The sequence below is a fragment of the Aphelocoma coerulescens genome, chromosome 5 (genome assembly GCF_041296385.1).
Source record: "Aphelocoma coerulescens isolate FSJ_1873_10779 chromosome 5, UR_Acoe_1.0, whole genome shotgun sequence".
NCBI lineage: Eukaryota > Metazoa > Chordata > Aves > Passeriformes > Corvidae > Aphelocoma > Aphelocoma coerulescens.
Genome location: NC_091019.1, coordinates 23,562,504 through 23,588,435, shown reverse-complemented (window position 1 = coordinate 23,588,435; position 25,932 = coordinate 23,562,504). Strand labels below are relative to the sequence as shown.

Below are 25,932 nucleotides of genomic sequence, written 5' to 3'. Positions count from 1 at the left end.
ACTCTGCTGTTTTGCTTGGACTTCCTAACAACCTACCTACTTTTATTATTCACTCCCTAGCATTTGGAGAGACCTTTAAAAAAAAAAATACCAGGTCGAGCTGCAATGCCAGATATCAATCAAAATCGCTCTCTGCAGTCACATACTGATTTCCTCTTATCCTGAAATGGCAGGCACTGTTCTCTGACGATATGCATTGTTATTATTGAGGAATTTGAGGCTCTTTGAGAAGTTTAGCAGATCTCTGCCTCTGGGTTGCTTATTCAAAACTTCACCCAGGTAGCTGGCTGCCTGTCCCGTCCCCCCAGGAGCCTGAGTTCCCATGCAAAACTGCACTGCACAGGCATCAGCTTCCTTATCAAAGGAACCACATGAGCATACATAAGCCTAGTCAAGTGCTTTTCTTCCAAGTACCCAGGAAATCACCTTGGAAAAATATTGTCTCGTAGGGATACAGCAGGCAACTAAAGATTTTAATTTATCTCAAATTGCTACAGCTTTGGGTGTGTTTTATATCTGTAAGAGCACAATTTCTGAACAGTTTGAGCTGCACAGATCCAGCACTGGAAAATGTTTTCCCTGTGCAGCTGGCACCACCGAGTGGAGAAAAGCATTTTCACATTCTTTTCTGTTACAGCACGAGCATTAATACATGATCATGGGCCTAAGCCGTACAGATTTGGAAACTCTTCTGAATAAAATAATTCATTTATTCTTGGAATATAAACTCCAGGTGAGTTCCTTGAATTCTCAGTTAAAATAGGCTGGACATCAGTGCCCTTGACACCTTGCAGATTACTAAAAATAGTATTTTTCAGACATGCAAACCCCTTCAACTAAGGGTATCTGTTTTACAAAGCCATGCAATGATAAATTTCCTTGTTTTACAAATAATGAAAGTAGCATACAGTATGTTCACTTGGCAGGAGAAAAAGGATAGCTCTGAAATTCAGCCAGTTGTCCAGGAGTGGGTCCACAAAGTTTCTATTTATTTATTGATTAATTGATTTATTGATTTATCCTTAATGTTGTTATTTCTCTATTGTGATACTTTGGAGCCCTATGTGATGGCCCAGCTATTTCTCTCCCCTAACTCTTTAGCTTCTTGGCAGGTCCTAACAAAAAAAAGGTAAGTATGCTTTGGACACAGGCAGTGCTCCAAGGGGTGCGTTAGGGTCTGGCATGGCCTTGGCTCTGGGAGCAGCACCCTGCAGAGGGAGACAGGCACTCTAGCCATGGAACAACCCGCTGATTTCCAGCTCCCAGGGAGCATGGCACGCAGACAGAAACACTGAAAATCACTGGAAAACTCAGTGGCCTCCAGCCGCCCCAGCTTATATCCCCCCAAACAGTGGGAACAGAAACGTTTGTTGGATTTTAATGTGTGTTAATCAGAGATTCTTGCCAAGAAAACTCCCTAGTGCAACCAACCAAATTCCCCTCGTTCGTTCCTACGGAAATGAAGCTGTCTGTGTTCACGTTGTGCCGGTATTTCACTTCCTTAAAATCGCCCGCTGTCCCAAGCCACCCGGAGAGGTTCCCCTCTGGGGGAGGCAGCGTACCCGGCTTCGGTGCCTGCAGGAGTCCCCAAGGCACAGCTGAGGGGGAGAGCAAGTTGTTTCTAACAAGCATTTGGCTTGCATTGAGGCACGGCTTTCTGTTGACTCCCAACACACATCACCACCCCCACCACCCCCCGGCTTTCAGCGCCTCGTTTCGGACAGCGCTCAGGACGGAGCGGAGCGGATGGCTCGTCATAAAAGCATCAGCAGCGCGGAGCGAACACCAGCCCAGCGCCGCCACAGCCACAGGTGGCGACAATTCTGTGCACGCTGCGGAGGGGCGACAGTGACACGGACACCGTGACACGGACACCGTGACACGGACACCGCAGCTCCCGCGGCTCTGCGCGCCCGCCCCGCCCCGGCGGCGCTGCCCCTCCGCGGCGCCAGAGGGCGCTCCGTCCGAGACGCTGCTCCGGCGCTTCCCGAGGAGAAGCGGAAGCGGCGGCGAGCGGGGAGCGGCCGCGGGTCGCGGTGAGTCCGGCGGAACGCGGGGGGTGGCGGGGAGGGAGGGGGGCTGCTGCGGGCCCGGCCGGCCGGAGCCGGGGAGCGAGGGCCCGGCCGCATTCTGCGAGTGAGGGCCCGGCCGGCGCGGGCCGCTGCAGGCGGGTGGCGGCGCCCGGCGCGGAGCGTTTTTCCCCTGGGCCGGGGCTGCCGGCTGGGCAGCGAAGCCGCCTCCTGCCCGGCCCCGCGGAGCTCTGCGGCCCCTGCCCCCGGGCTCGGGGCTCGGCGCACGGCCCGGCCGGGCCGGGGTTGCCGGGAAGGGCGGCCCGCGCTGGGGCAGGGCGCTGATGGGGCTGGGGCGCGCCGGGCTGCGCTGCTCCGGAATTGAAACCGCGGCGCGGGGTCGAGCCCGGCCGTGCCGCTCGGCCCGGGGCTCGCAGTCACGCTGGCTGGCCTGCCGGGTGGGAGCCCGGCTGGGAGCCCGGCTGGGAGCCCGGCTGGAGTGACTTTGTCCTGCCTCTGCCCCGGGGTGCCATCGGGCAGCGGGAGGAGCGTGAGCAGCGGGTGGCTCTCGAGCTGTGGTGCAGCTTGTCTCGAGCGCATCAGCTGAACTTGGGCTCTGTGTTTCCCACTGTGAAATGGAGATACTCGGTGAATGCTCCGAGAACACGTTAAAGAGTAATTTGCAAGATAGTTACTGTTTCTAAACCCTATAGCTCTTATTTTCTAGTAGAGACTGGCGGTATTTAATATTTATGCTAACTTTATTAACGCGAGTAATGAATTATAACTTCGGTAGTAATTTCCATCAATTTCGTCTGGCTCAGATAGGTCACGCTGAGTCTTTTCGTACTTAAACGGAAATCTCAGCTGTAGGTGGGAGGAAAATGTTCTAATTATATCCCTTAGACCTAGTTGTTAAAGCTTGCCGAAAGTATTCTCCCATGTTTGCCTCTGACGCTTTCTGCAGCGCTACAGCTCAGCTATGTGGATTTTGTGGTGTCTTAGATACCACTGAGTGATTAATAAAGTATTGATTTGAAACTTCGGGTGCATTTTGCGGTGTGTTCACCAACTGTTAAAAGACTTGCAAGCAAACTGCTTTGTCTTCCTGTAGAATGAAAAAGCTGTAAAACTTGTGCTTCTAGTAAAAGAAGGGGAAAAAAAGTCACCGAAGTATGCTGATAAAAGCACTTGGATTATTTTTGTGGTATCATTCTGGGCATAATTCTTTTGTATATTCCACAGTACATTCAGCTTTTCCCAGGTGAGCATTTATGGATCTCAGTCAGTCTCTGTTGAATGCGAACTTGTCAGGACATAAATGGCTTTTTAAGTTTTGTAGTACTGCCACACTGCAGTACTGCTTTCTATCTTTAAAAAGTGCTGCTGTATTTCAAAAGACAAGGCACACTGTAGGTACCTATGCTGACAGAACTTCAGCATGAAAAGATATCTGAGGTGAAAGTACATGCTTTTCTTTACCCCTTGAACTTCCATGAGTTTACTATGTCAAGAGTAACTTTTGTATCTCAGTAGCACAGATAAGCTAAGTAGATGTTAAAAAAAAAAAAGTTTTAGATCCAGACCATGAAAACTAACCATAAAAGATTCCGGGCATAAAGTGTGTCAGAAAGAAAATAAAAGTAAATGTAAGGTGGAGGGAAAAGGAGAAATGTTTTAATTGCTTCAAAATGTGTGTGTTTAATTCATTGTTTGCTTTCCCAGGATCTCAGATCGTTTTACTAATGCCACATACAAGCCTCATGCCTGTAGAGGTGGATGGGAATTGAATGTAGCCTGGAGACTTTGCCTTGCAGAAATTGCATTAGTTCACAGCCATACCTCTCCCTGCCAGTTTTTGAAGTGCTTTATGGGTGTTTACTTTGTCCCCACTAGGGCAGCATCTTACATGCCCTGTGGATCTACTGAGAGGTATAGAAAGGCATAATGCATATCTCAATGTGTTCTCAGTGTGCAAAGGGAGAACAGAAGCCAGAGTCCCTGCCAAAGTAAAGAGTTAAACAGTACTGTTCTTTTCACTAACAGTGCTGTCTTTGTATTTGTTATTCTGAACAGTTCCCAGTAAATTCCGTCTAAAAGTTGATAAATTGAAGAAAGTTTCAGGGAATTTTGGCTTTGGTTTGGTTTTTTTGTTATGGAAAAATCCATAGAGTATCTTGGTGTTAAATAGACTATAGTATGCTTCCACTGCTCACTAAAATTAAATTTGTTTAGACATACTTAAGTAGGATAAAATATGAATGTAACTGTGAGTGTGCCACCATCTAGTCTCCTAAGTAACATTCTAGCATGAAAATACTTATGTGATTAAAGCCTGACAGCATTCTTTACAAATAAAGAGAAATCACCTGGAAAACTTTAGAAACCCCCAAGGGCTGCTCTGCTCTAGTCCAGGAGCTCGATAGTCTAATGAGCTCTGAATGTTGTTTGATTGTGTTTACCTCAAACAAAAATTTTTCTTTCAAGTCTTCAAGTTGACATTTTAAAATGGTGTGAGTATTGTGGTCATCCTAAAGACCTGGATGTCTTAACAGTTACTGCTATTTGCAAAAAAGAAAGTTCGTATCTCAACAGAGTATTAGCAGCATGCTTGTAGAGTTTTAAGAAACCAGAATTTAGTTTTTGCAGTTACAAGTTCTGCCTGAATCTCCTATTGCTTCAGCTTGTCTAGCCATTTGATAGCTTTGAAATGAAAGTGTTTTATAGGTGTTAATTAAAAGGCATTAGCATAATTTCATGTGTTCTGCCTGGATGAGGCCATAGTGATGATAGCTACAAACCTCATAGTGGAAATACATGGTGCTTATCAGTTATCAGTAGACCATTGATTAATGTGCCTGGGAGTAGGTTTTGCAAGTATTACTCCATAAACAAATTATCCAAAGTCACTCCACTGGTCTGTCAGTCTCATGACCCAGAAATCTATACCTACATATACAAGGCAGATGAAGAAAAGAGAAAAGTTTGACCAGTTTTGCTGTCGATGCAGTGCTAAAGGCATTTGCCTTGCTGAGTGTGTCCTGGCCAGGCTGCAAGCAAATTAATTATATTTGTGAACTTTGAGTAAGAAAAAGGATTTGGAATAGTTCTCTCTATTGATTCCTTATTTATATGGGTAGTCAGTGTCAATTTTCCAGGAAAGGTCATGTGGAAATTAATTGTTTTAAGTGCTTCCTGATTCATAATAAAAATTTTCTCTTATAGCAGCTGATACTTCCCTGCACAGTATTCCTTAAGTTTGACACATGCTTGAAAATATCATTTCATATTTCAGTGTAAATAGTATATAATGCCTACTTTTACTTCCTCCCTAATACTCTTAATAGGATAATGGGGTTTTACAGGCAATCTGAAGATATTTTCTGGTACCAGTGATTTTTTTTGATTTAGAGGAGTTTGGCGCTCAAAAATCTATAGAAGTCTTACCTAAGCGTCATTATACTATGGGACTTGAAAAATCAGAGTACTGAGCTTTGTTGCATGCATTAATTTAAAATATAGGCAGTTGAAATTCTGTTTTGAAATAGTTTTTGTCTATCATAAGGTACATTATTCGTAAGGTACATTATTCTTGCAGGAGTTGGCTCTTCTGGGCTGACTGTGCTATCTCACATCTGCCTAATCACTTTGTAATGTAGCAGTGTAAATAGCAACAGAGCACAGGTTACTTAGTGAAGAAAGGTTTCATTATGGTTTAAAGTTGGAGAAGTGGGATGGGGACTCCTGTAGTCTTAACTGTCTTTTCTGGGGCATGAAAGTTTCATCCTTAGGGCATTCCCAGACTTCTGCAGCACAGGTAATTATCAAACAAGTTCTGTCCATTTCCATTTGGCGTGGAAAGCACCTTCCTTTCTGTTGGCAAGCAATACAGCTGCTGCCTTGGAGAGTGAAATCAACTTTTGCCAGCCCAAGGCCTGGATACCTCTTTGCCCAAGCTAAAGCCCATTATCTCCAGAGTCAGCAGGTCTGACAGCACTTCCTAGCTCTAGAAAAGGCCATTTCAGGTGCATTACCAAACATAGTTTAAGACTTTGCTTGAGAAACTTCATACTAGCAAAAGCAAGAATTACCATGTAATGATCCAGTTTAATTGCAGTTGTTCCTGGATCTGAAAGCTGGATGTTGTGCAAAAAAAAAAGGTATAGAGAGCAGTCTAGAAAACTGTTTAATATATTAAACAACTAACATTTAAAAAAAGGATAAGTTCGCAAGGCTGTGGTGTACACAAGGTATTTTAAAATATTATTTGGATATTGTTGGACTTGCATTTGACTCAATTTTGTTCAGCATAGAGGAAGAATAGCAGCTCTTATCAGTAAGAAGAAAAACTGATGTGGTTTTTAGGAGATCTTAACTTTTATTTCACTGAAAATCTGTTTCATAGTCAAAAAGAAAGGGTAGCAACTTGATTGGAATTTTGGGATATATCCTAGTTAGGGTGTTAAAATCCATCCTTTTCCAGCCTAAACATTTTTTTAATTCCCCAGGAGAGGAAGGTGAAAAACTGCTACAGTAGGCTCACAGACTGTCTTATCTTTACTGGGGAAAAGACCTGTCAATACCACTCCAAGTACACTTTTCTGTAGCTGTTTTTGTCCTAGCATTGCTCTGTCCAAAAAGATTAAACCTATGTTGCAGTCTGGGAGGGTAAAGTAACTTCCACAAGAAACAGATCTAATTACTAGTACAGGAGTTACAACTTATCGAAAAATTAGTTTAAACTATGGTGAAATAATAAGGCCTTAGTTAATTGTCTGAGTAACAGCAGTGTGGATTTTGATCTGGAAAATTCTACCTTGCCCCACACCTAAAATGTGTGTGGAAGAAGGAGGATTTTGCTCAGAGATAGGATTCCTCCTACTACTCTTATCCATTTCATCTTATCTTAGGTAAAATATGAACAGAGTTTAAAATCTGGCTCTTAATCACCTTGTTTAAGTTGCCTCTTTGTGCCTGAACTTCCCAATTTAAAAAGATACTTGCACTTCTTTTTTTGTGAACCACTTGGTCATACACAAATAAAAAGCTCCATGTAGGAGTGGAATGTATCACTGAATAAGGGGCTTTTTGTGTGAGACTGAGATGTTGACTGATTGCACTGACTCATTCATTAAACTGACTCTGGTAAGGGAGTTTTGTTTCTGTAAACTGAATATACCTACCTGCTATGTCTGTAGGAACAATTCAAATGGGCAAAGAGAACACTGCTTGCACAGCACTTAAGCCTACAAAGTGTTCAACTAGTGAGATTATACCGAGTCAGATCCTGGTTTCTTCTTTATAAGAACAGTATTTCAAATAGTATGGGATTTTTTTTCCTAGGAACTGCCCAAGAGCAGAGTCACACACTTCTTTGCAATTAATGTGACAGCTGAATTTGAGTAAAGCTATTCTATATTTCTTCTTGTGACTTCCTGAATTCCTTTGTGACATTGCTAAAGGGATGTATGTTCCTCTTCCCTTTCTTAGTCTCCCTAAATATACCCCTGTGGCTTAGAGTAATGTGAATTTTTCAGTCCTAGGCTGGCCTGTGGATTCTAATATCTTGCATACCAACATTCCCACTCCATTGACCCAATTTAGTTCCTGTAGTTTTTCATGAGATGTGGCCCGTGGACTGATCATCCTCTGCAGCAGTTGTTAAATAAGTTATGTTAGTTAACACTGGAAACAAGCTGGGTTTTTTCTGCAGAGAGAAGGGAGCTACTGATGGCAGTCTAAAACAAAGATCTCTGTCATAGAGCATCTTTCTAAGCATTGATTCTTCTGCTTCCATTCTAAGTCATTGAGGGAGCTGGTCCTTTTGTGGGATTAAACTGGTTGTGTCTGGACTATGGCTGGAGCAGCTGCTGAGAGCATTCTTAGTGTTTAGTTTGTATTGATGTTGTGTTTAGGAGCCCCAGTTACAAAGCCAGTTGTGGTAGATAATGTATAGGGACAATACATCAGGGTGGAAAACAGGAGTGGAAGTGAGCAGCACTTTGGGTGCAGTTCCAGACAGCTGTGCTCTAGAGTTATTTCTGCAGAAAGTGAGCATTGCTGACAGGTTCAGTACAATTCAGAACTGTCAGCCCGTGCTTTGAGGCTCTGTACCTTAATGGTATTTTGGAAATGTCAAGAATGCTGCTCTTCAGATACTTCTCATACCTCTGCATACCGCAACAAGATGGAAAGTCGCGTATTTATACAACAGAATGAAAGTTCAGTTTTGATTATTCTAACTATATCTAACCAAAATATGGTAACTTTGTTTTTGTTTAGATAGATCTGCCTCTTTTTTTACTCTGGATAGCTGGAAAAAAATAGCTCATAGAGTGTTAGCATGGGCAGTATTGCCAATTGTTTATCATGTGGATGGCCTAAAGCACATTTCTGTGATGTTTTATGTGTCCAAAATGTATTTCCCATAAATGCTAGTTGAAGCCTTGTATGATTAGTATTTCTTTTGATGTAATCTTCAAGTGTTGTAAAATAAGTACCCAGATAAAACTACCGATATGTCGTCCTCCTATCCATGAACATTTTGTAAAAATGACTTGTGATATGCAAATTCTGATATAGGCAAGAAAATTTTCAGTTTCATGAGCTTGTGGTCAAGGTAATCTTACTCATTCTGCTGCCCCCAGCATCTGCAGTAGTGATGCAGATAAACAATTCTTACAATTCATCACTTGATTGGATTTCCATCCTTAATATATTTTAAATGACATAATGGTATTACAGGGAATTCGTTAGGTGAACACTGCTAGAGACTTTTGCCTGTACTGCTGTGCAAAAGATTATCAAATCCAGGCTTATTGGGCTTGTTTTGCATGCCTGGCTCCCTAACCTTCAGACTGCTCATACTGCCTTGCACCTGGTGATAATCTGTGTTTTTCAAAGAAATGCCATTCATAGAAAACTAACCACAGTAGGATTCTAAGAAAATTATTGTAACTGTTAAAAAAGCAAGGGAGGGGAAGGTTTCTTGGTCTTTAGAATTTGTATTTGTTGTTAAGACCTTTTTTTAAGGTTCTCTCATTCCGTGTAGAAACACTACCAATCTGTTTGGGGATACCAGCACTTTATTTCATACCTATGAGTTCACCCTGCTTTGGAGGAGTGTTGTAAATGCAGGCTTTAGTATGCCATCCACCACTCTTAGGGAAAGGCGACTTTTATCTTCTGTTCTTACAATCATGTCCCTTGTCCTCCCTGCCAGCTAGCCTGGAAGAGGGAAAGGAGAGCAAGAGCTCTGTTTGAGTACTAGCAATTTGTAGATAGCTTTTGAGCTGTGGAATTATTATCCTTATGTCATGTGTAGCTTCTTATTCAATTTAAAGTCCTACTGGCAGTTCTAAAATGTTATCAGCAGTGCTGTATATTTGAATTTCATTTACAGCACAACAGCTGCTTGGTTTAGGTACTTGGACTTCTATTTTATTTGTGGTCCTGCAGCTAAGTTGATTTGAAATCTGTATTGTGAATTGCTCTATACAGAAAATGCTAACTAACATACATACACTGCAAGGAAAATATGGAATTGAGCTATCGCCCTCCAATAAAACTTGATTCTGGACAGCATTTTTTTGTGCAAAATCTATCTGAATGCCTTAGAAGTAAATAATACAGAAGGGATAAAGAAACATCTTCAGTAGGCATAGCAAGGACAAAGAGGATTCCTCTTTTTACAGAAATCAGATAGTCAGATGAAAAAGATTACGAGCTATGCTGACAGGATGCAGGGTCCTTTCCTACACATCACAAGATAAGTAAAAAAAGATAAGGGGAGAAAACAAAACCAGTGATTTTGATTAGAACCAAATCTGTAACTCTGTTCTAGTGTTTCTGGTCGGAAATAAATTTTGTTCTTGCCTGGGAGGGAGGGTCTTGAAAAATTTTAAATTAATGCATCTTTTTGCCCTGTTGCAGCACACTCCCGTGTAGCCCTCGGTCAGCTGCCATGAGCTTGCTGCACAGTGGCAGCAGCTGTGGAGCCCGAGACGGGGACAGCGGCTGCTGCACAGCCATGGCGAGCGCCTGCAGCGCGGGAGCCAAGGAGGAGAGCTCCAGCGTCGGCAGCAGCACTGGCAACCCGCCCAGCTCTTTCTCAGAGGAAACGCAGGGATACGACGTGGAGTTCGATCCGCCCCTGGAAAGTAAATATGAGTGTCCAATCTGTCTGATGGCTCTCCGGGAAGCAGTGCAGACCCCGTGTGGCCACCGCTTCTGCAAAGGCTGCATTGTCAAATCAATCAGGTAAAGGAACAGTTAGGGAAGCTGCTTTGAAGAAGAAATTCATGTACCAGAGCAGCTCAATCTAAAGGTCAATCTAAACTGCATAGAGCTGCCCAAGGTGCATTACCAGTGAGTGCTAATAGAACTCTGGAAATTTATGATTCATTTAAGATGCTTTCTAATGAATACTATATATGGCCAGAGTGTCACAAATTTGGAAGTTTTATGAGCTTTAGATATTTTGCCATTTTTTACAAATTTACTCAGGTTATGAATCTAAAAACTTTATTAAACTTCAGATATTAATTGGAAAAAAAAAGTAGACAAATCCCCCAAGTAAATTCCATTTCCAGCCCAGGATTATAAAACCTGTCTTTTGCCTATGATTGTTTCTCTTGATAACTACAGGAAACTACAGACAATCTGATTTCTTGGTGCAGATAAGGCAATTCATGCTTTCAGTTCACTTGAAATTAGCTGCTTCCTTATTGAGCTGGAAGAGAGAATGTGATGAGGGAATAGTCTTGAGCAAAGCACTGAGAGAGGAAACCAGGTGGCATATGAGGGAGCAGGAATAAGATACGAAGGCAAGAGCAGGCTGGGCTTATAAAAATGGATGATTGAAAGAGCAAGAAAGGGCATAGAGTACCTTGTAGAGAGTACTTCCCTTAAACCTGGAATGAAGTCATCAGTTAGTGTTGGATTACGTTGATAGATATTACGCTGTAGGATTTTTCCTTCTCAGCATAAGCCAAATTTTTTTCTTAGCAATTGCTCACTTAGCTCAAATGTCACTTTGGTAGGAATTCATATATTCAATTCTGTGTGACCCATATCGAGAATTGTCTCATTGTCAACCTTACTTTGCACACTTCTGTGTAGAGATCATTAAACTGTGTTCAGTGTTACTGAGTTTTTCCCTGGTATGTCTTTTTAGCATGCAAAATGGACAGTGCTTGCTTGACTGGTTTTTCATACCATTTTTCCATAGTTCTATTCCATTTCTTTTTCTTCATTTTCCGTCATTTGTAGCTCACTAAATGAATAGAGTGCCAGCAATGATGTTCTCTGAATACAGTATTTTGTGTGTTTTGTGGGCTTCTCTGTCATTTCTGCTACATAAATTCTCTGGAAGAATTTCTCCATGGAAGGGGTTGTCAAGCATTGGATTGGGCTGCCCAGAGGGTGATTGAGTCACCATCCCTGGTGGTGTTCAGGAAGCAATTCGATGTGGCACTTCATGCCATGCTCTAGTTGACAAGGTGGTGATCAAAGGTTCTACTTAATGACCTTTTCTATCTGAACAATTCTGTGATTCTGTCACTGTTGTAGCATATGCTGCTGTATTTTGTCATGGCATTCCTTTTGGAACAAGGAATGAAATGTTGGAGCTGAGAATGAGAAGACAAATTTAGTTTTGCATTTCCTACTTACAATATCAGATTCTTTCTAGCCAGCACAGAAATTTGTGTGTATTTACAGCACAGTTCTTGTTAGCATCAGTTTCATTAATATTTCTGAGAAACGGATCCAGAAAATGCAGAACACCACCAGTGTTCCCCCCTGAGAATTGATTCTGCAGCAGCTTCTGAGAGATATTCAGTTCTCCATTAACTATACCATGGGATCCCCTGCTCCCTTAGTCCCTTGCCTTGTTCGTTGTCTTCCTGTTTCTGTGAGCAAAGTACATCCGGCTTTACCCAACTGCATCACTCAATGGTATTCATGTTATTCAGGTGCCTGGAAGAAGGCAAAAAACCCTAAACCTGAAACTGTCAGCTTTGACTGTAATCCAGTTCCCTTGGCACAAGGAGCTGGCTTCACTTTCTGGCCTTTGCTTTGCACATTCCAACCCAAAGTCTTTCAAGAGGTTAACATTCGTAATTTCGTGCATGCTTGTGTGCATTACAAGGCAGTTGTACAGATAAAGACCATTTAATTTTGGAATTCCTTACTTGTTTTGTATGAGCTTGCTCTGTTTGTTGGCAGTAACAGTTTTATACTCCTCTTTAACTTGGGGATTTCTGTGAGAAAGATAATAAGTCTTTAAACCTTCTCATGGGATTATGATGTCTATAAATTCTGAAGGTAAATTAGTACTTAAATGTAGTGAGCTTTAGAAATGTCTACTCAGCAAAGACAACAGAATTCTTAGGTTGAAAACTGAGGGGAAAATGACTCAAAATTACCAAAAATGGATGTCTCATCTCCAGTCTTTCACATCTTTTAAGAGCTATGGTGATCTTCTTTTTTAATCTTTATGTTTCTGCTGGTGAGCTGCACAGTTAGAGTCATTGGTTAGAATTTACAGCAATACTGGGTGAGAAACTGGTGAACCCAAGCTCAGAACAGGTAGAGAAACTTCCTTCTTAAACCCCAGGCATGGGAAATAGTTTCTCTTCCTTTTTAAATTAACAGAACATTTCCTCTGCTCAAAGTTTTAGGTCTGCAAACAGTTTTCAATGACCAGAAGCTTTTGCTTCTTTTATACCGCATCTCTATGAATAGTGATGACTGTTGCAGTGAATACTCAACAAGGTGGAAAGCATTTTTTCCTTCAAGACTGTAGATCATCAGTGTAATATTTCAGATGTTTCATTGACAGCAAAAGTTTTCCCTCATTCCCCACTGAACTCTGTCTTTGGAGGACAGTTCTAGTGAATGCTTGTGAAAGCAGGGAGGACAGCTTGAAGTGCCAGACCTCTCAGAATCCCTGAAGGGCTGAACTGCAGGCTTAATTGGTATCCATGGATCAAGCTATTGATTTGGATTATGTAGTGTCTCCAGTACAATATTGATTTGCAGTATGTACTGTGTACAGTACCAGATTGATTGAGGTATTGAGAAGCTTCTACAGAACTAAAATGAAAATGGAAAGTGATACTTTACATTCTCTAAGTACTGGTTTTTTTTACTAAATGATTGTCGCAGCCTTCATTTGATCAGAAAAAATTGCTTCTCTTTATTCCTCATTTCCCCAGTGTCTTAGCTCAAGTGAACAAAGAGGTTAAGGATTTAAAATGATGAAGGATGGACAAGTATTTTTTTGAGTAATTGCTTCTTGTGACTTCCACAAAGAATTTAGTTGTTCATGTTGAAGAAGTTGTGGCTGTAACTGTGGCTGAAAAAAAAAATTGAAAACCTTTTAAAAACTGGGCTCTTCGATCTTGCAGTGTGAAGGACATGATTAGATGAGATTTGATCACAGTAAATGTCTGCCTCCCAGAAAGTCTTGGCAGCTTTTTAAAGAAAGCTGTCTGAAGTGCTTTGAAGTGCTATAAGTCATGGAAGAGGAGAAGCTTATCTACCTAAGTAACTACAAATGAGTTTACAAACATTACTGGTCAACAAAATACATTATTGGAAATTTTAGAAGAACTAACTTCAGGTGCTATAGCTAACTCAATTTCACTCCAGTCTTCTCTTGTATTTTAGGGCAAAGCTGACTTAGGGTTTGTAGTAGAGCTTGCCAAATATCAGAACCTCTGTTTATTGGAAAAGCAGAGTTGTGAGGTAGCAAGGGGCAGCAGGGCAATCTTTGGGTGCTGGCAGTTCATCCAACATCTGGCATGGCTGCATTTAAAGTCTCTACCAACTGTCTCAGCTTTTCAGCTAAACCGCTCACTTGTTAAAATCACGGAGCAGGCTTTTCTTTCAAAGTTACTCTGGCTTTACTCTTGATACCTGTATTTTAATCTCAAGGGAAATTATAGCAATATTCATTGTACTTTGTAGCAGATGGCCACTGTTTCCCAGGTGCTGTTGCAAATGGCAGAGTGCAGTGTGATAAATAATTCCAGCCATAGGAAAGCCTTCGCTGTAATGTAAGTTAGAACCGAGGTGCAAAAACTCAGTTCTGTCACAGGAAATGTATAGCAACATCTTTGTCTGTAGATGGATCTAAGAAATGTTTTAGACACAATCCTGATCTTTGTAAATAGATTTGAAGCCTGTTTAATATCCTACAATGGGTTATTGCTTTTTCCTTACTACACTTTCCTACTTTGGAAAATTGCAGTTCATTCTTATTTTGCCCTTTATCTGCTAGTTATATAAACTGGAGACTTGATAATCCTTATTTCAAATTAACTTGTTGTTGGCTGCTCTTATTCATGTTTAGCTTTTCTTTGTAGAAATAAAGCTGCTGTCTTATCAGCAGACCTACTGAGCTATCTCTATACTCCACTAAACAGGGTTTTTGTAACCAAGTTATACCTGTGAAAACTGATTTCCTGTAGGTTGTGAAGTGAGGGAACAATTCTGGCTTGTGACAAAGATCACACTGATCATAGCTCAGGGAGCTCTGAAGCAAGGCAAGATAAGTTGTTTTCTTTCTTCCACTTGTTTAGGAGTATGACTCAGGCATATGGTGAGCTTGCTCTGCAAGCAAAAGCTGTGAAAGGAAGTTCATTGCTTCTATTTGAAGTCACAACTTTACCTCCACTTCCTCTAGGAGCATTGCTGATGGAGTTACTGAGCGATTATTTCCTTTTCCAACAAAGAACATAAATTCCCTCCTGGTCTCCACAGCCCACTAGGTTCTACTTCCCCTCGTGCTTGCAGGCAGTGACAATGATCTGGCCTTTGATCCTTGCACCACAAGTGCTCTCTGACATTTTTCCACCCCATGTATTTTTCCATTTTATTGCTGTTTCCGTTAGCACTCAGGAGCTGTGATACCTTATGCTTCTTTAACTGCATTACTTAATTGTGAATCAATATGTTGGCCTACTGATTTCAGAATTAGCTGATAGTGGAAAATTTGATGCAGATGATCCCCTTTTTTACTCCATTTCTAATGATTTTTGTATGTAAATGCAGGTAGACAGAACCTGATGAACTGGAACAGGCTGTTAGTTATCTTGTGCAGGTTGCATGCATTCATGTTCCATCAGATTCCAAACCTTCGCCAGTTAGCACTGATTTCCAGTCTGTTGGCTGTTAAAATGGTTTCAGATGCAGCACCCAGTTCCAAATCCAGCGTAATTTTCATAGTTACTAATAATTTTTGTGTCTGGAGTTTTTCGCCCTGTTAGCTGTATAATCAAATTGAAGGATGACCAGCTGATCAAACGGCTGTATAACAAAACCAGCAAACTGAGCAGTGTGTGATGTAATGCCAAACAGATGAAGTGAAACTGGAAAAAAAGACAATTTTGCTTTTTTTCTCAGCTGTGATCACCTTGGCTGTTTATAAAATGACAAAGAAATGAGAGGAGGTCCAAGAAAGTTTAAAGAATTCTTTTGCAGGAGTATATGAAATATTCTGTGATGTTTGAGCTGTATGAAGTACTTACAGAAACTGGACTCTAAGTTGTTACTGTATTTCCATATTCCTCAAGTTTCTTTCCAGAGTACTTAACATGGCATTTATACAAATAAAGTGCGTTCGAGTTTGAAAAGTGCTGCAACCCCAGTCATGCCACCTCCAGTGAAACTGTGTTTTCAATTTTTCTGAAATACCATCCATATTTTCTGGTCATTGCCACATAAATACCATTGTTTTCAAAGATCTTCTTACTGTGTTATTATTTGGCCACTAATGTCTTGCTGGTGTAAAAATATTTTAAATTTAAGGGCTTGGAGATCTGTTGGTAATACTGGAATATCTTTCCTTGCTTTTCTGCATTGCAGAGATGCAGGTCACAAATGTCCTGTAGACAATGAAATTCTGCTTGAAAATCAACTTTTTCCTGACAACTTCGCCAAACGGGAAATCCTTTCATTAATGGTTAAGTGTCCCAACAAGGGCTGCAGTATGAAGATGGAGCTCAGGCACTTAGAGGTGAGAATCAGTTTTGAAAATAGGGAACCTTGTTTTCACAGAGAAGTAAAAATTCCAAATAACTTAAATAGATGGTCATACCTGCTACTCATTTATGCTGATTCAGTGCATTTTTCTTTCAAGATTATAGCTACACATACTTGGTTTTTGATGAGTATTTAATTGTAGTTAGGTGATTCTCAAGTGAACATCATAGTGCATGACAATTGTACTAATGCAGCTTTTTGTTGAGAATCATTCATGTCTTTTGATCAGCTATGTCTGTATTTCACATGTACAGAGAGAGTACATCAGCTATGTCTGTATTCACACAAATTTCTTAAAGTCAGTTTAATAGTCTCTTGAAGTAGCTACATATATGAGTTGAAATTGTTTTGGAAAATAATATATGCCGTTATAAGGATAAATATAAAACTAAATTTTTACTGAGAGCTTTCTTAAAGCTCTGAATACATGAAACCCTGACCTTAGTAATGGGACAGTAACAGGCTGTTGGTAGAGTCAGCATAAGTGTATAAGGATTTCCTTGCATGAAGGAAAGATCGTGATTTGTTTGTCTTACACTGTGCTTTCTCTTGAAAATGGATAAGATGATGGTTCTTGTTTGAAGTATCAAATCCCTCTTCTGCCCTCCTGCAGGACCACCAGCTGCAGTGTGATTTTTCCACTGTGGAATGCCCACAGTGCCAAGGAACCTTCCCAAAGAACCATCTGAAGGAGCACATGACCCAGGAGTGTCCAAGGCGCCAAGTGTGTTGCCCAAACTGTGCCACATCTATGGCCTATGAAGATAAAGAGGTATTTAGCAGGAGTCTTCAGTTTGTCAACCTGCATTCACATGGGTTTGCTTGAAAAGGCAACAGCAGTAAAAAAAAAACAAACAACTGAAAGGTTTTGGTCTAGAAGAGCTCTTTGTGCTGCTGCACAGTTGAGAAGCTACAAACTCAGGACATGAGCCTAGAACAGGCAAAAGCTGGGGAGAGATCGTCCTTAAATACAAACTTACTGAGAACCATGTGATGTGAGGAGACTTGTATAAGAACCATTGATTTCTGACCTTACCATCAGACTGGCCAGTATCTACTGCCAATGGAATACAAAAAGCAGTATTTACATTTGCAGATTTTATGCCTGGGAGAGAGGATTTATCAGGAGAGAAATCTTTTGGGGATATCTGCTACCACACAAGACCAAGATAATTTCTGAATTCTTTTCCTGGCTCTGCTTTTTTCACTTGAGTGATACTGAGGATAATACTTTCCTTTTGCTGTTACCATTTCTTTATCTCTGTATGGATGTGTTCTATCTCAAGGACTGTTAAATGTCATGATATTAATATTGTGAATTGTCAATCAAACATACTTCATATAGCCCACCAATACAAATAAAAAACAAACAAAAAAGCTTTCATATAGTTCCAGTACAATTGAATGTGAATTTTAGAGACTGCTGGTTAAATTCAGACTTCTTTGGAGCATAAGAGCTTTAGGAAATAAAGTAGCTGCAACTTTATGAATCTCTTGTGTAAGTCCAGGAAAAAACAGCAATAGAAAACATACTGTTCAAGGTAAAGGGATTGTCTTTGTTTCACAGTTGCGTACAGCTAAATGCAAAATTTGGAATATAAAAATAAAAATCTAATGTCTGATCAAGGGTGATTAGCCCTTTCTTCAATTGGGTAACCTTACTGATGCTTTCTCCCCTTTCTTTTTTCTGTTTGATCACTAAGCTTCATGACCAAACCTGCCCACTTGCCAATGTATTTTGTGAATATTGCAACACGGTGCTCATCAGAGAGCAGGTAAGAGACTCCCTTTTTCTCTGTTCATTCTGAGTCAGATGTTTCATATTTACATTGCTTCTTTAATCTGAAGTTAAACTTGGAGATGCAGTTTGTCTGCTAGTTAATAAAGCACTGCCTGCCTCTCTCTGAAAATGTCCAGCACAGGTGTGATCCTCCCTTAAATGCTGCTCCAGCTTCCAGTTGCAGTCTGACAAGCCCTGTAGGATTTTGGCTGCACATCACATTGTTCAGCTGTACTGCTTCTTGACAGGGGCCATGCTGCATGTCTTTGATCTTGGATGGAACTTAAAAAATACCAACATCTGCCAGTGGTTATGACTGACATTACAAGAGGAGGCTTTGATTTGGGCAGATGGGGAGAGCATTTATACTTGAAAGCCACTGTTGGAAAGTAGCTTTAAGTAAATTCACTATCAAACTGCAGATGCTGGCTGGAATTTTGCTTGTCCATTACTATTGTAATAGCCATTATTATTTCATCTATTCAATATTAACTTCATTGGCAGGAAAATGATAATTGTTGATTTATTTAATTTGGGATGGCAACTGTGTTGATGTCCTGGGTTAAAATAAAGAATGATCTTTAAAGTCCTGAAAAACAGAATTGAGCTTAGTAATGACAATGGAAAAGGTCTGTTGTCAGGTAATGAACTGCAGAAGTGGGGAACAGAGAATGCTAAACATTCTCAATAACAGCTGACCTGTATTAGCCTTGTGTTGTGCTTCATGATGATATTGAAACAAGGCAAACACCTGGGGTTATGTAAACAGGGATTCTGCCTGTGAAACACACAACTCTCCTTTGCTCTCTTTAGGGCTTGTAAGGCATCAGCTGAAGTTGTCATGCTTTCGAGGGAGGGTGGATAGGGAGGATCCAGAGCAGTGAGATGACTGATCTGGATCTGGAAAACATGGACCACAAAAAAAATTGAAGAGAGACACGATAAGTATGTGCAAGTAGCCCTTCAGAAGGGAAGGAAATGGACACGATCTGGCTGGAGAATAGGCTGGAAACAAAAGGTGTTTGGTCTAGCAAGGAGACCTGAATGCTTTCTGAGGCCTAGCGTAAGAACAAAGTCAATGAATTGGTACAGTACATACAACTAGGATGTAGAATTTTTATCATCAGCTAACATTTTTGTTCCAAACTTCCATATTCCCTTAAGAAATTATGTAGGTATAAGAGAATACTCTTGATGAAGAAGTAATATCAAATCTGATTTGTTTTAGATGCCTAACCATTATGACAATGATTGTCCTACTGCCCCGGTACCGTGTTTTTACAGTGCCTTTGGGTGTCCTGAAAAGGTAAGCCTTCTATCAGTACCATGGATTGCAGACCTTCTGCATGATTTTGTCTGTTGCTTCTTTAATGTGTTCTCCTATTCTTGTCTCATTCACCAACCCAAAATCTTCAATGATTTGTGGTTGTAGATTTTTTTGTTTTGAGGTGTCTTAATTCTGAACCCTACATGTTGATACATTGCATTTCAAAATTGCCTTTTCAAATTGAAAAAGCTCTATGAAAAATTTGCTTGATGACCTTGCTTTTATTATTTCATCTTTTCTCAGCCTTCTTGTCAATAAAGTAGCTTCTAGCATTTCTTCCAAAGCTGTGGCCAAATACACTTACGAGTCCTAGAGTTCCATAAAGAAAATCAATTTTATTAAATTCTAAAATTATTAATCTAGATACTCTTATTTCTAGTTTTTTAATACCTCTGTAAAAATGGGTCTTTCCCTTTCATTTGCACATCAGTTTTCATACACCGTTTGGTACTGTGAAGCATTTTAGGAAATCAATGAAGGGAGTAATGTGCTGATTTAGAACACAGGAAAAATTCTAAATATATTTATCACTAACAGTCTTTCACCATGTCTTTATTTTGAGTTGAACAATGTTACTGAAAGTGTACACCATAATTAATGATGGTTTCATAGGGAAATTATCACTCCTACAAAACCTGATTTTTTTTTTATCATGAATGCTCATTAACAAGAAGGTGACCCTGAATAAACACCTAGTGCTTGCCTTTGGAATATTTGACAAGAATGTTTTCAATATAAAATACTCCATATTTCTTCATATCTTTACTTTCAGGTGCACAGTTTGAAATATACTGTTCCTATTTCTCATTGTATGTACTACTGAAATACTTGCTGTCTTTTACTCAAAATTGCTTCCATTTGTAGTGCAGGTCTGGCCTTTAATAAGAAGCTGTTCTCAGTTTCTTCCCTTACTAAACATCACATAGAATTATGCAACAATACAATATGCTATTACTAATGATAAATATCAGGAATATTTTTGTGACATCCCAAAGTCCCAAGCCAACAAAAACAATAATGTACATATCTGATTTACATTGCAGTAATTTATGTCAGTTCTATCTTAAGTTCCCAAGTTAACAATTCCATGCTGAAACCACCTCATATATACACTTTTGTTGAACCCCAGCTCTATCAACATCAGGGCAAAGACACAATGATCTTAAAGATCTTTTCCAACCTAAAAGATTGTGCAATTTGTCCACTGGTATTTGAACTTCTTTTTTCATTTTTCTTAACAGTGATCGTAAATTTGGAGCTCTCCATTGGTAGTGTCCTATTGTCACACCTTGTCCTTGATTCACACTGCAGTTTTTCTCACATGACAAAAGCAACTACTTGTTTGATTTTCTTCAGAGCCACATTTAATCACTTCTGTGATTGCAGATGTTTGATGTGTTCCTAATGCCATATCTCTTAAATCCTAGATGCAAAGGAATGAACTGGCACGACATATGCAAGAGTTCACTCAGGTTCACATGAGAATGATGGCTCAGAGTTTCCAGAACATTAGTGTCACTGCTGCAAATCCTGTACCCTTCATCAATGGCCTACCCTTCGAGCCTGCCCTCTTCTCACATGTGTCACATGCTGCATATGACTGCAATCCAGAAGTTGAAAACTTCAAGGAAACTATTCAGCAGTTGGAAGGTCGTCTGGTAAGACAAGATCACCAAATCAGGGAACTCATTGCTAAAATGGAGACTCAGAACACTCACATGGCAGAACTCAAACGTACTATCCGAAGCTTGGAGGGAAAGATTACTGAAATGGAGGCACAGCAATGTAATGGTATTTATATCTGGAAGATTGAGAACTTCAGTGGACTGCAGAAAGCCCAGGAAGAAGAGAGACCTGTAGTGATGCACAGTCCTGGCTTCTATACGGGGAAGCCTGGCTACAAGCTGTGCTTGCGCCTGCATATCCAGTTACCAAATGCTCAGCGCTGCGCTAATTTTATCTCTCTGTTTGTCCACACTATGCAAGGGGAATATGACAGCCACCTGCCCTGGCCTTTCCAAGGCACCATACGACTTTCTATTTTGGATCAATCAGAAGGGCCGGAAAGGCAGAACCATGAAGAGGTGATGGAAGCCAAGCCAGAGCTACTGGCTTTCCAGAGACCGACAATTCACCGCAATCCCAAAGGTTTTGGTTATGTGACTTTCATGCACCTGCAGAACTTGAAACAGAGAGCCTTCATCAAGGATGACACGCTCCTGGTGCGCTGCGAGGTTCTAACGCGCCTGGACTTGAACAGTGTCCGCAGAGAAGGCTTCCAGGCCCGCAGTACTGATGGAGCCATGTAGCCTGCAAGTCCTAACCAGGGGAATGGAGCCTTACTCGTGTTGTTCCACACAGATCACAAAAGTGATCTTCTTGTGCTTCATTTTCCACAAAGGCTGTGTTGCCAACATAGTTGATCTTCACCTGAATGGAACTTTGCTGTTGCTGGTATATTTTTTTTCTCTGTGAGGTCATATGCTTAAATATTTGGTAAGGTTCTCTCCTGAAATAATAAGCTACTTCTGTAGCAAGCTAACTAAATGAAGTGTTAATCAAAACTTAACTGCCTACAGGAAAATCCTATTGTAGAACCTGTGCATCTCGGTTTGGTAAAACTTCAGTCATATCAAATAGATCTGTAAGTCTTCACCTCAGTGCCTTGAAATAGATGCTGTTGGAAGGAAGTAGCAAAATTAATAAAGATGAGGAATTTTTTCTTTTTTTTTTTTTCACAGAGCTTGGGAAAGTTGAGAGAGTTTCTGTATTGACTTATGTAGAATTTTGCATTGGCTATGTGTCTCTTGAAGTTTGAAGTTAGGGTTAGGACTTTATTCATGTCACCAAGGGTTCAGGTATGCTTTGACCCTTTCCTCCTTCAGGAAGTTGCATGTTGATGTAGAGTTGATGCAGAGTTGATGCTGGTATTTCCAAAAGACATGAGGTAGTGCTGTGGAGAAGGCTTAAATGACTATGAGCTGCATTCACTGAAGAAATATTTGTAATGTGGTCTGAAAGTGCCTCCCTAATTCTCTTTATTTTGATAAATCTTTCTGTAAGTGTGTCCTCTAGGCCCAGAATGTCAACCACAATCATCAAGAGATACAAAAGTTTAGCATTTGAATGAACTACCTTTGTTTGTGCTGGTGGAATCTCCTAGTGCTGGACATGTTTCAGGTTGTGTGGACACATGAGTAAAGGGATGCACCAGAGAGGGTGATGCAGAATTTTACTGCTGTTGAAACCTGAATTTGTACAAAATCTGAACTTTTGACCTGCATCTGTTGAAGTGATCTCTTGGATTTGTGGGTGATGTACGACTCATGTCATCCCCTATGAATTCTCCATGGGCTGCTGGCCATATTGGCATCCAACTGCTGAGGGTATTTCCTGTCCCTTTAGACAATAGGAGTTGGGCCAACTCAGCAATTTGGACGATAAGGAAAGCCTGCTAATTTGGCAGTGTGAGGAAAAAGTGTAATCCTGTTTGCTTTTAGGAAGAAAATCTGGCTTCCACAGTTACTCATTTATCAAACACTAGATTCACTGTGTCAAGGATTCATGAGGTTCCTAATGCTGCGTGTATTATTGTTTTCTGTACTGACTGATTGTATGCCATGTAAATGTTAGTTTTGAGCAGTCAAAGCTGAATAGTTCAAGTTCACTGGTGCTAAAAATTTTAACTTATCATGGTGCTGATAGTTCTGAATCTGTCTTTAAAAGGAGGGAAGAAAAACGTTTTGTTCACCCCATAACCTAAGTACACATTCCCATACTGAAGAAAGAATTAAGGGATGCATGACCTTATGTGTATTATTTATCCAAGCTAGGGAAACAACCTAAAGACTTGAGACACTGCAGCTTAAGAGATACTGAAGAGTGTTCCAACTGTGTGGCCTCATCAGAGCAGTACCAGTGGGCAAAGGGCACATTGCTTAATATGTACAAGACTAAAGAAAGACTGCTGTACTTTGGTGGTTTGGGAGGATACTTTGCCTGCCTGCGTGAGAGGTAAAAGTTCCAGGACCCAACCTACCACTTTGTTCATCATATCCAGATGAGTAAAATTTCTTCTGCAAGTAGAACCTATTAGATGGAAGAGGGATTGTGGTCAATGGAATATTGTCATTACTGAAACGTGGACTTCCTGGCTAATGGTAAATGCAGTTAGTTGCTGGTGACTTTAGTGTATTCTCTGTCATTAGGGGACAGGTGAGCATATATTACTCAAACTATGGAAAGACCTCAGCTTTAAAACCAAAGTAGATTTTATAATGAATAGCCTCATCCTATCAGCTGCATTGTGCTGGAGTGTCTTCAGTTGGAGCGCTCCCAGTAGCTCAGCCATTCTTACCTAAGAGCTGTCAATGTCCATGGCAGTGCACAGAGCCACTCTACACAGAAGGCACTGTATACGAGTACAGTGTACTCCATTTTCAAGCTGTGTTACTATCCATGTTTTTTTCAGGATGCTCAAAAACTGACATTCTCTTTGGTTCTCCTTGTTTTTTGGGGGAAGGAGGAAGAAGCAGTCAGAAGAAACACTTGTCGTTTGAGAGCTTCTTCCTGCTCCTGCTCCTTTCTCAACCCTAGCAGTAAGAAAAATGTCCTTATTCTCTGTTCAAATCACTTATACCCAAGACCCACTAAATGCATTAATACTTTCTTTGCTTTTGAAGATTTGCATTCTGAATGCAAGTTTTGCTTTGAGCCTTATCTGCCAGATCTGATGTACTTCTGCCTCTGAGGAGGAGACTCCCTTTGGTGGCAGGGTTTAAATTATTCAGGTTGAAATTGTACAACAGCACAAGCCAATAGGGAATAGAAGGCTACTGCATGTATAATACTGTACTGGCCATAGTAATATGGATGCTTTATTCACTGCTGCTGTTCTACTGGTTTTGTGTTTTTATATTACCAACTAGAATGCTGAGTGATGTCAAATTATTGTAATGTCAGAGTATTACATGAGAGACTCTCAGAACTAATTTGCTAAGTGTCAGTTAAATCTTACTGTCATGAAAAGATTATAAATGTTAACAAAATATTTATTCACATACTAGTTCATTTTCCTCTTTCCCCTTTCTCCAAATCTCTGCTTTTGAGAACTTGTTTTACCATGGTGGATTGAGGTATAATTGCTAGAACTATTTAAATGGAAGGAGAAAGGTCTGCAGAGTTGTCTCTAAAACAAAGAAGTATGGGGATTTAACCCATGTCCCATACAACTTGTTCAGCAATGGGGTAACTTAATGCTTTGCAGCATTGCTAGATCTCAAGGTGGTTTATGAAGCGGCTTTAGCTGCTTTTATCTTCCAAATTTCTGTTGTCTTTAACATGTTTTAAGTCACCAATTCTTAGTATGTGTATTTGCAAAGCTGCTATGGCACAAATTTTCCAATTATAATATATTATGAACGTGTTATCTCTTTGCCTCTGAATGTCTTCCCCTGCAGGGCAGGGAAAATTATTTTGCTAAAAATGTTGGTATGTAATGTATATGTGGGAGCTCAGATAATGTGAGATTGTATAGAGTTGGTTTTTAAGCGGTCTCATGATATGTCTGGTCATGTTTGCTATCAAGGGATTAAACTTGCTAATGAAATGAAATCAGGATGACCTTCTGTTCTTACTTAGAGATGGCAGCAGACCAAATACATTGATGATGGATGCAAAAGATTGTTCTGTGTCAATGTTAAAGGTTTGTATTGGTTTGCATTTGAACAAAAAGAAAGTACTCCTGTTCCCTTGGATGTATTGATTGATAGTTTAATATATTTTGTAATTAATGCACAGCTATATTTCTGACAGAACTTCAAAAAATAAACTAATTAAACTGTGCACTGCATGTTGCATCTTTATTCATATGGAGGGCTATTCAGAAATACTGATTGATACAGGACTGCTGTGGTAGTTTCTCTGTTTTGTGGGTTTCAGAGGTGGCTGGTACCATAGAGCACCAAGAAGGCAAAGAATATATTTCAAGATAAAAACCTTCTGACATTTATAAAGAGTATTTATAGTTTTATTCATTACTAGAAGATACAGCTGATGTATGATGATAATAAACTAAGGGTTCTCATAATCATCCTGTAATAAGATGTAACTCAAAAAAGCTGCACACCTCTCTGGCCACATCCGCTTGCTTGTTTTATTTGTCACAAAAGCAACTATGGACTGAAGCTTTGTTGCAGGATACGCAGATCAGAAACCAGAGGGAGTTCCTCTGTCAGTAAGAGAAGTGTGGGCTTTATTGCAGTCTCTGATTTATCTCAGCCTGGCTCTGTTTTTTAATAGCATCTGCAGGAAGGGATATTCGAAACCGTATGATTCTTCTGAGTAAATTTAGTGGTATTGCAGTAATGTAGTTAATGTCAAGTTAATTATGACTTTATCTTTCATCCAGGTGGTCCTAATAGGTTCCATGAGTGATGGATAGGAAGGCCTGCTCAGACATTGGTTATCTGTTGTGTTAATCTATTTTTAATGGTCCACATTTTAAGTGCACTAAAATCTTCTTTTGATGAGATGGAGTAATAATGACCTTTTTTTAAGCAGAAGGAGCTGGCATTTGCAGCTGCCCCAGGAATGGACAGTCCAGAAGCAGAAGAGCAGCAATATAGGAGCATGTTCACGCCCATGTAAATACAAATGTGCATGTACCTGTACATTTCTGAAAAAAAAAGGCTAAACTAGATCTGGACCAGGATATTCTGACTGGATATTTTCCTGGACAAATACCAGTTCATTGCAGTGATTTCACA

The 25,932-nt window shown here is 40.4% G+C and overlaps 1 protein-coding gene across 1 annotated transcript; it reads left to right on the top strand.

Annotated features, from left to right (window-relative positions):
* Positions 1-1,987: 1,987 nt before the first annotated feature.
* Positions 1,988-25,009, top strand: TRAF6 (TNF receptor associated factor 6). Its single transcript, XM_069017131.1, has 7 exons — positions 1,988-2,036; positions 9,942-10,268; positions 15,882-16,032; positions 16,672-16,830; positions 17,762-17,833; positions 19,067-19,144; positions 20,593-25,009. Exons 2-7 carry the CDS (start codon positions 9,973-9,975, stop codon positions 21,472-21,474), a joined length of 1,638 nt encoding a protein of 545 aa, XP_068873232.1. The 5' UTR covers positions 1,988-2,036; positions 9,942-9,972; the 3' UTR covers positions 21,475-25,009.
* Positions 25,010-25,932: the final 923 nt, after the last annotated feature.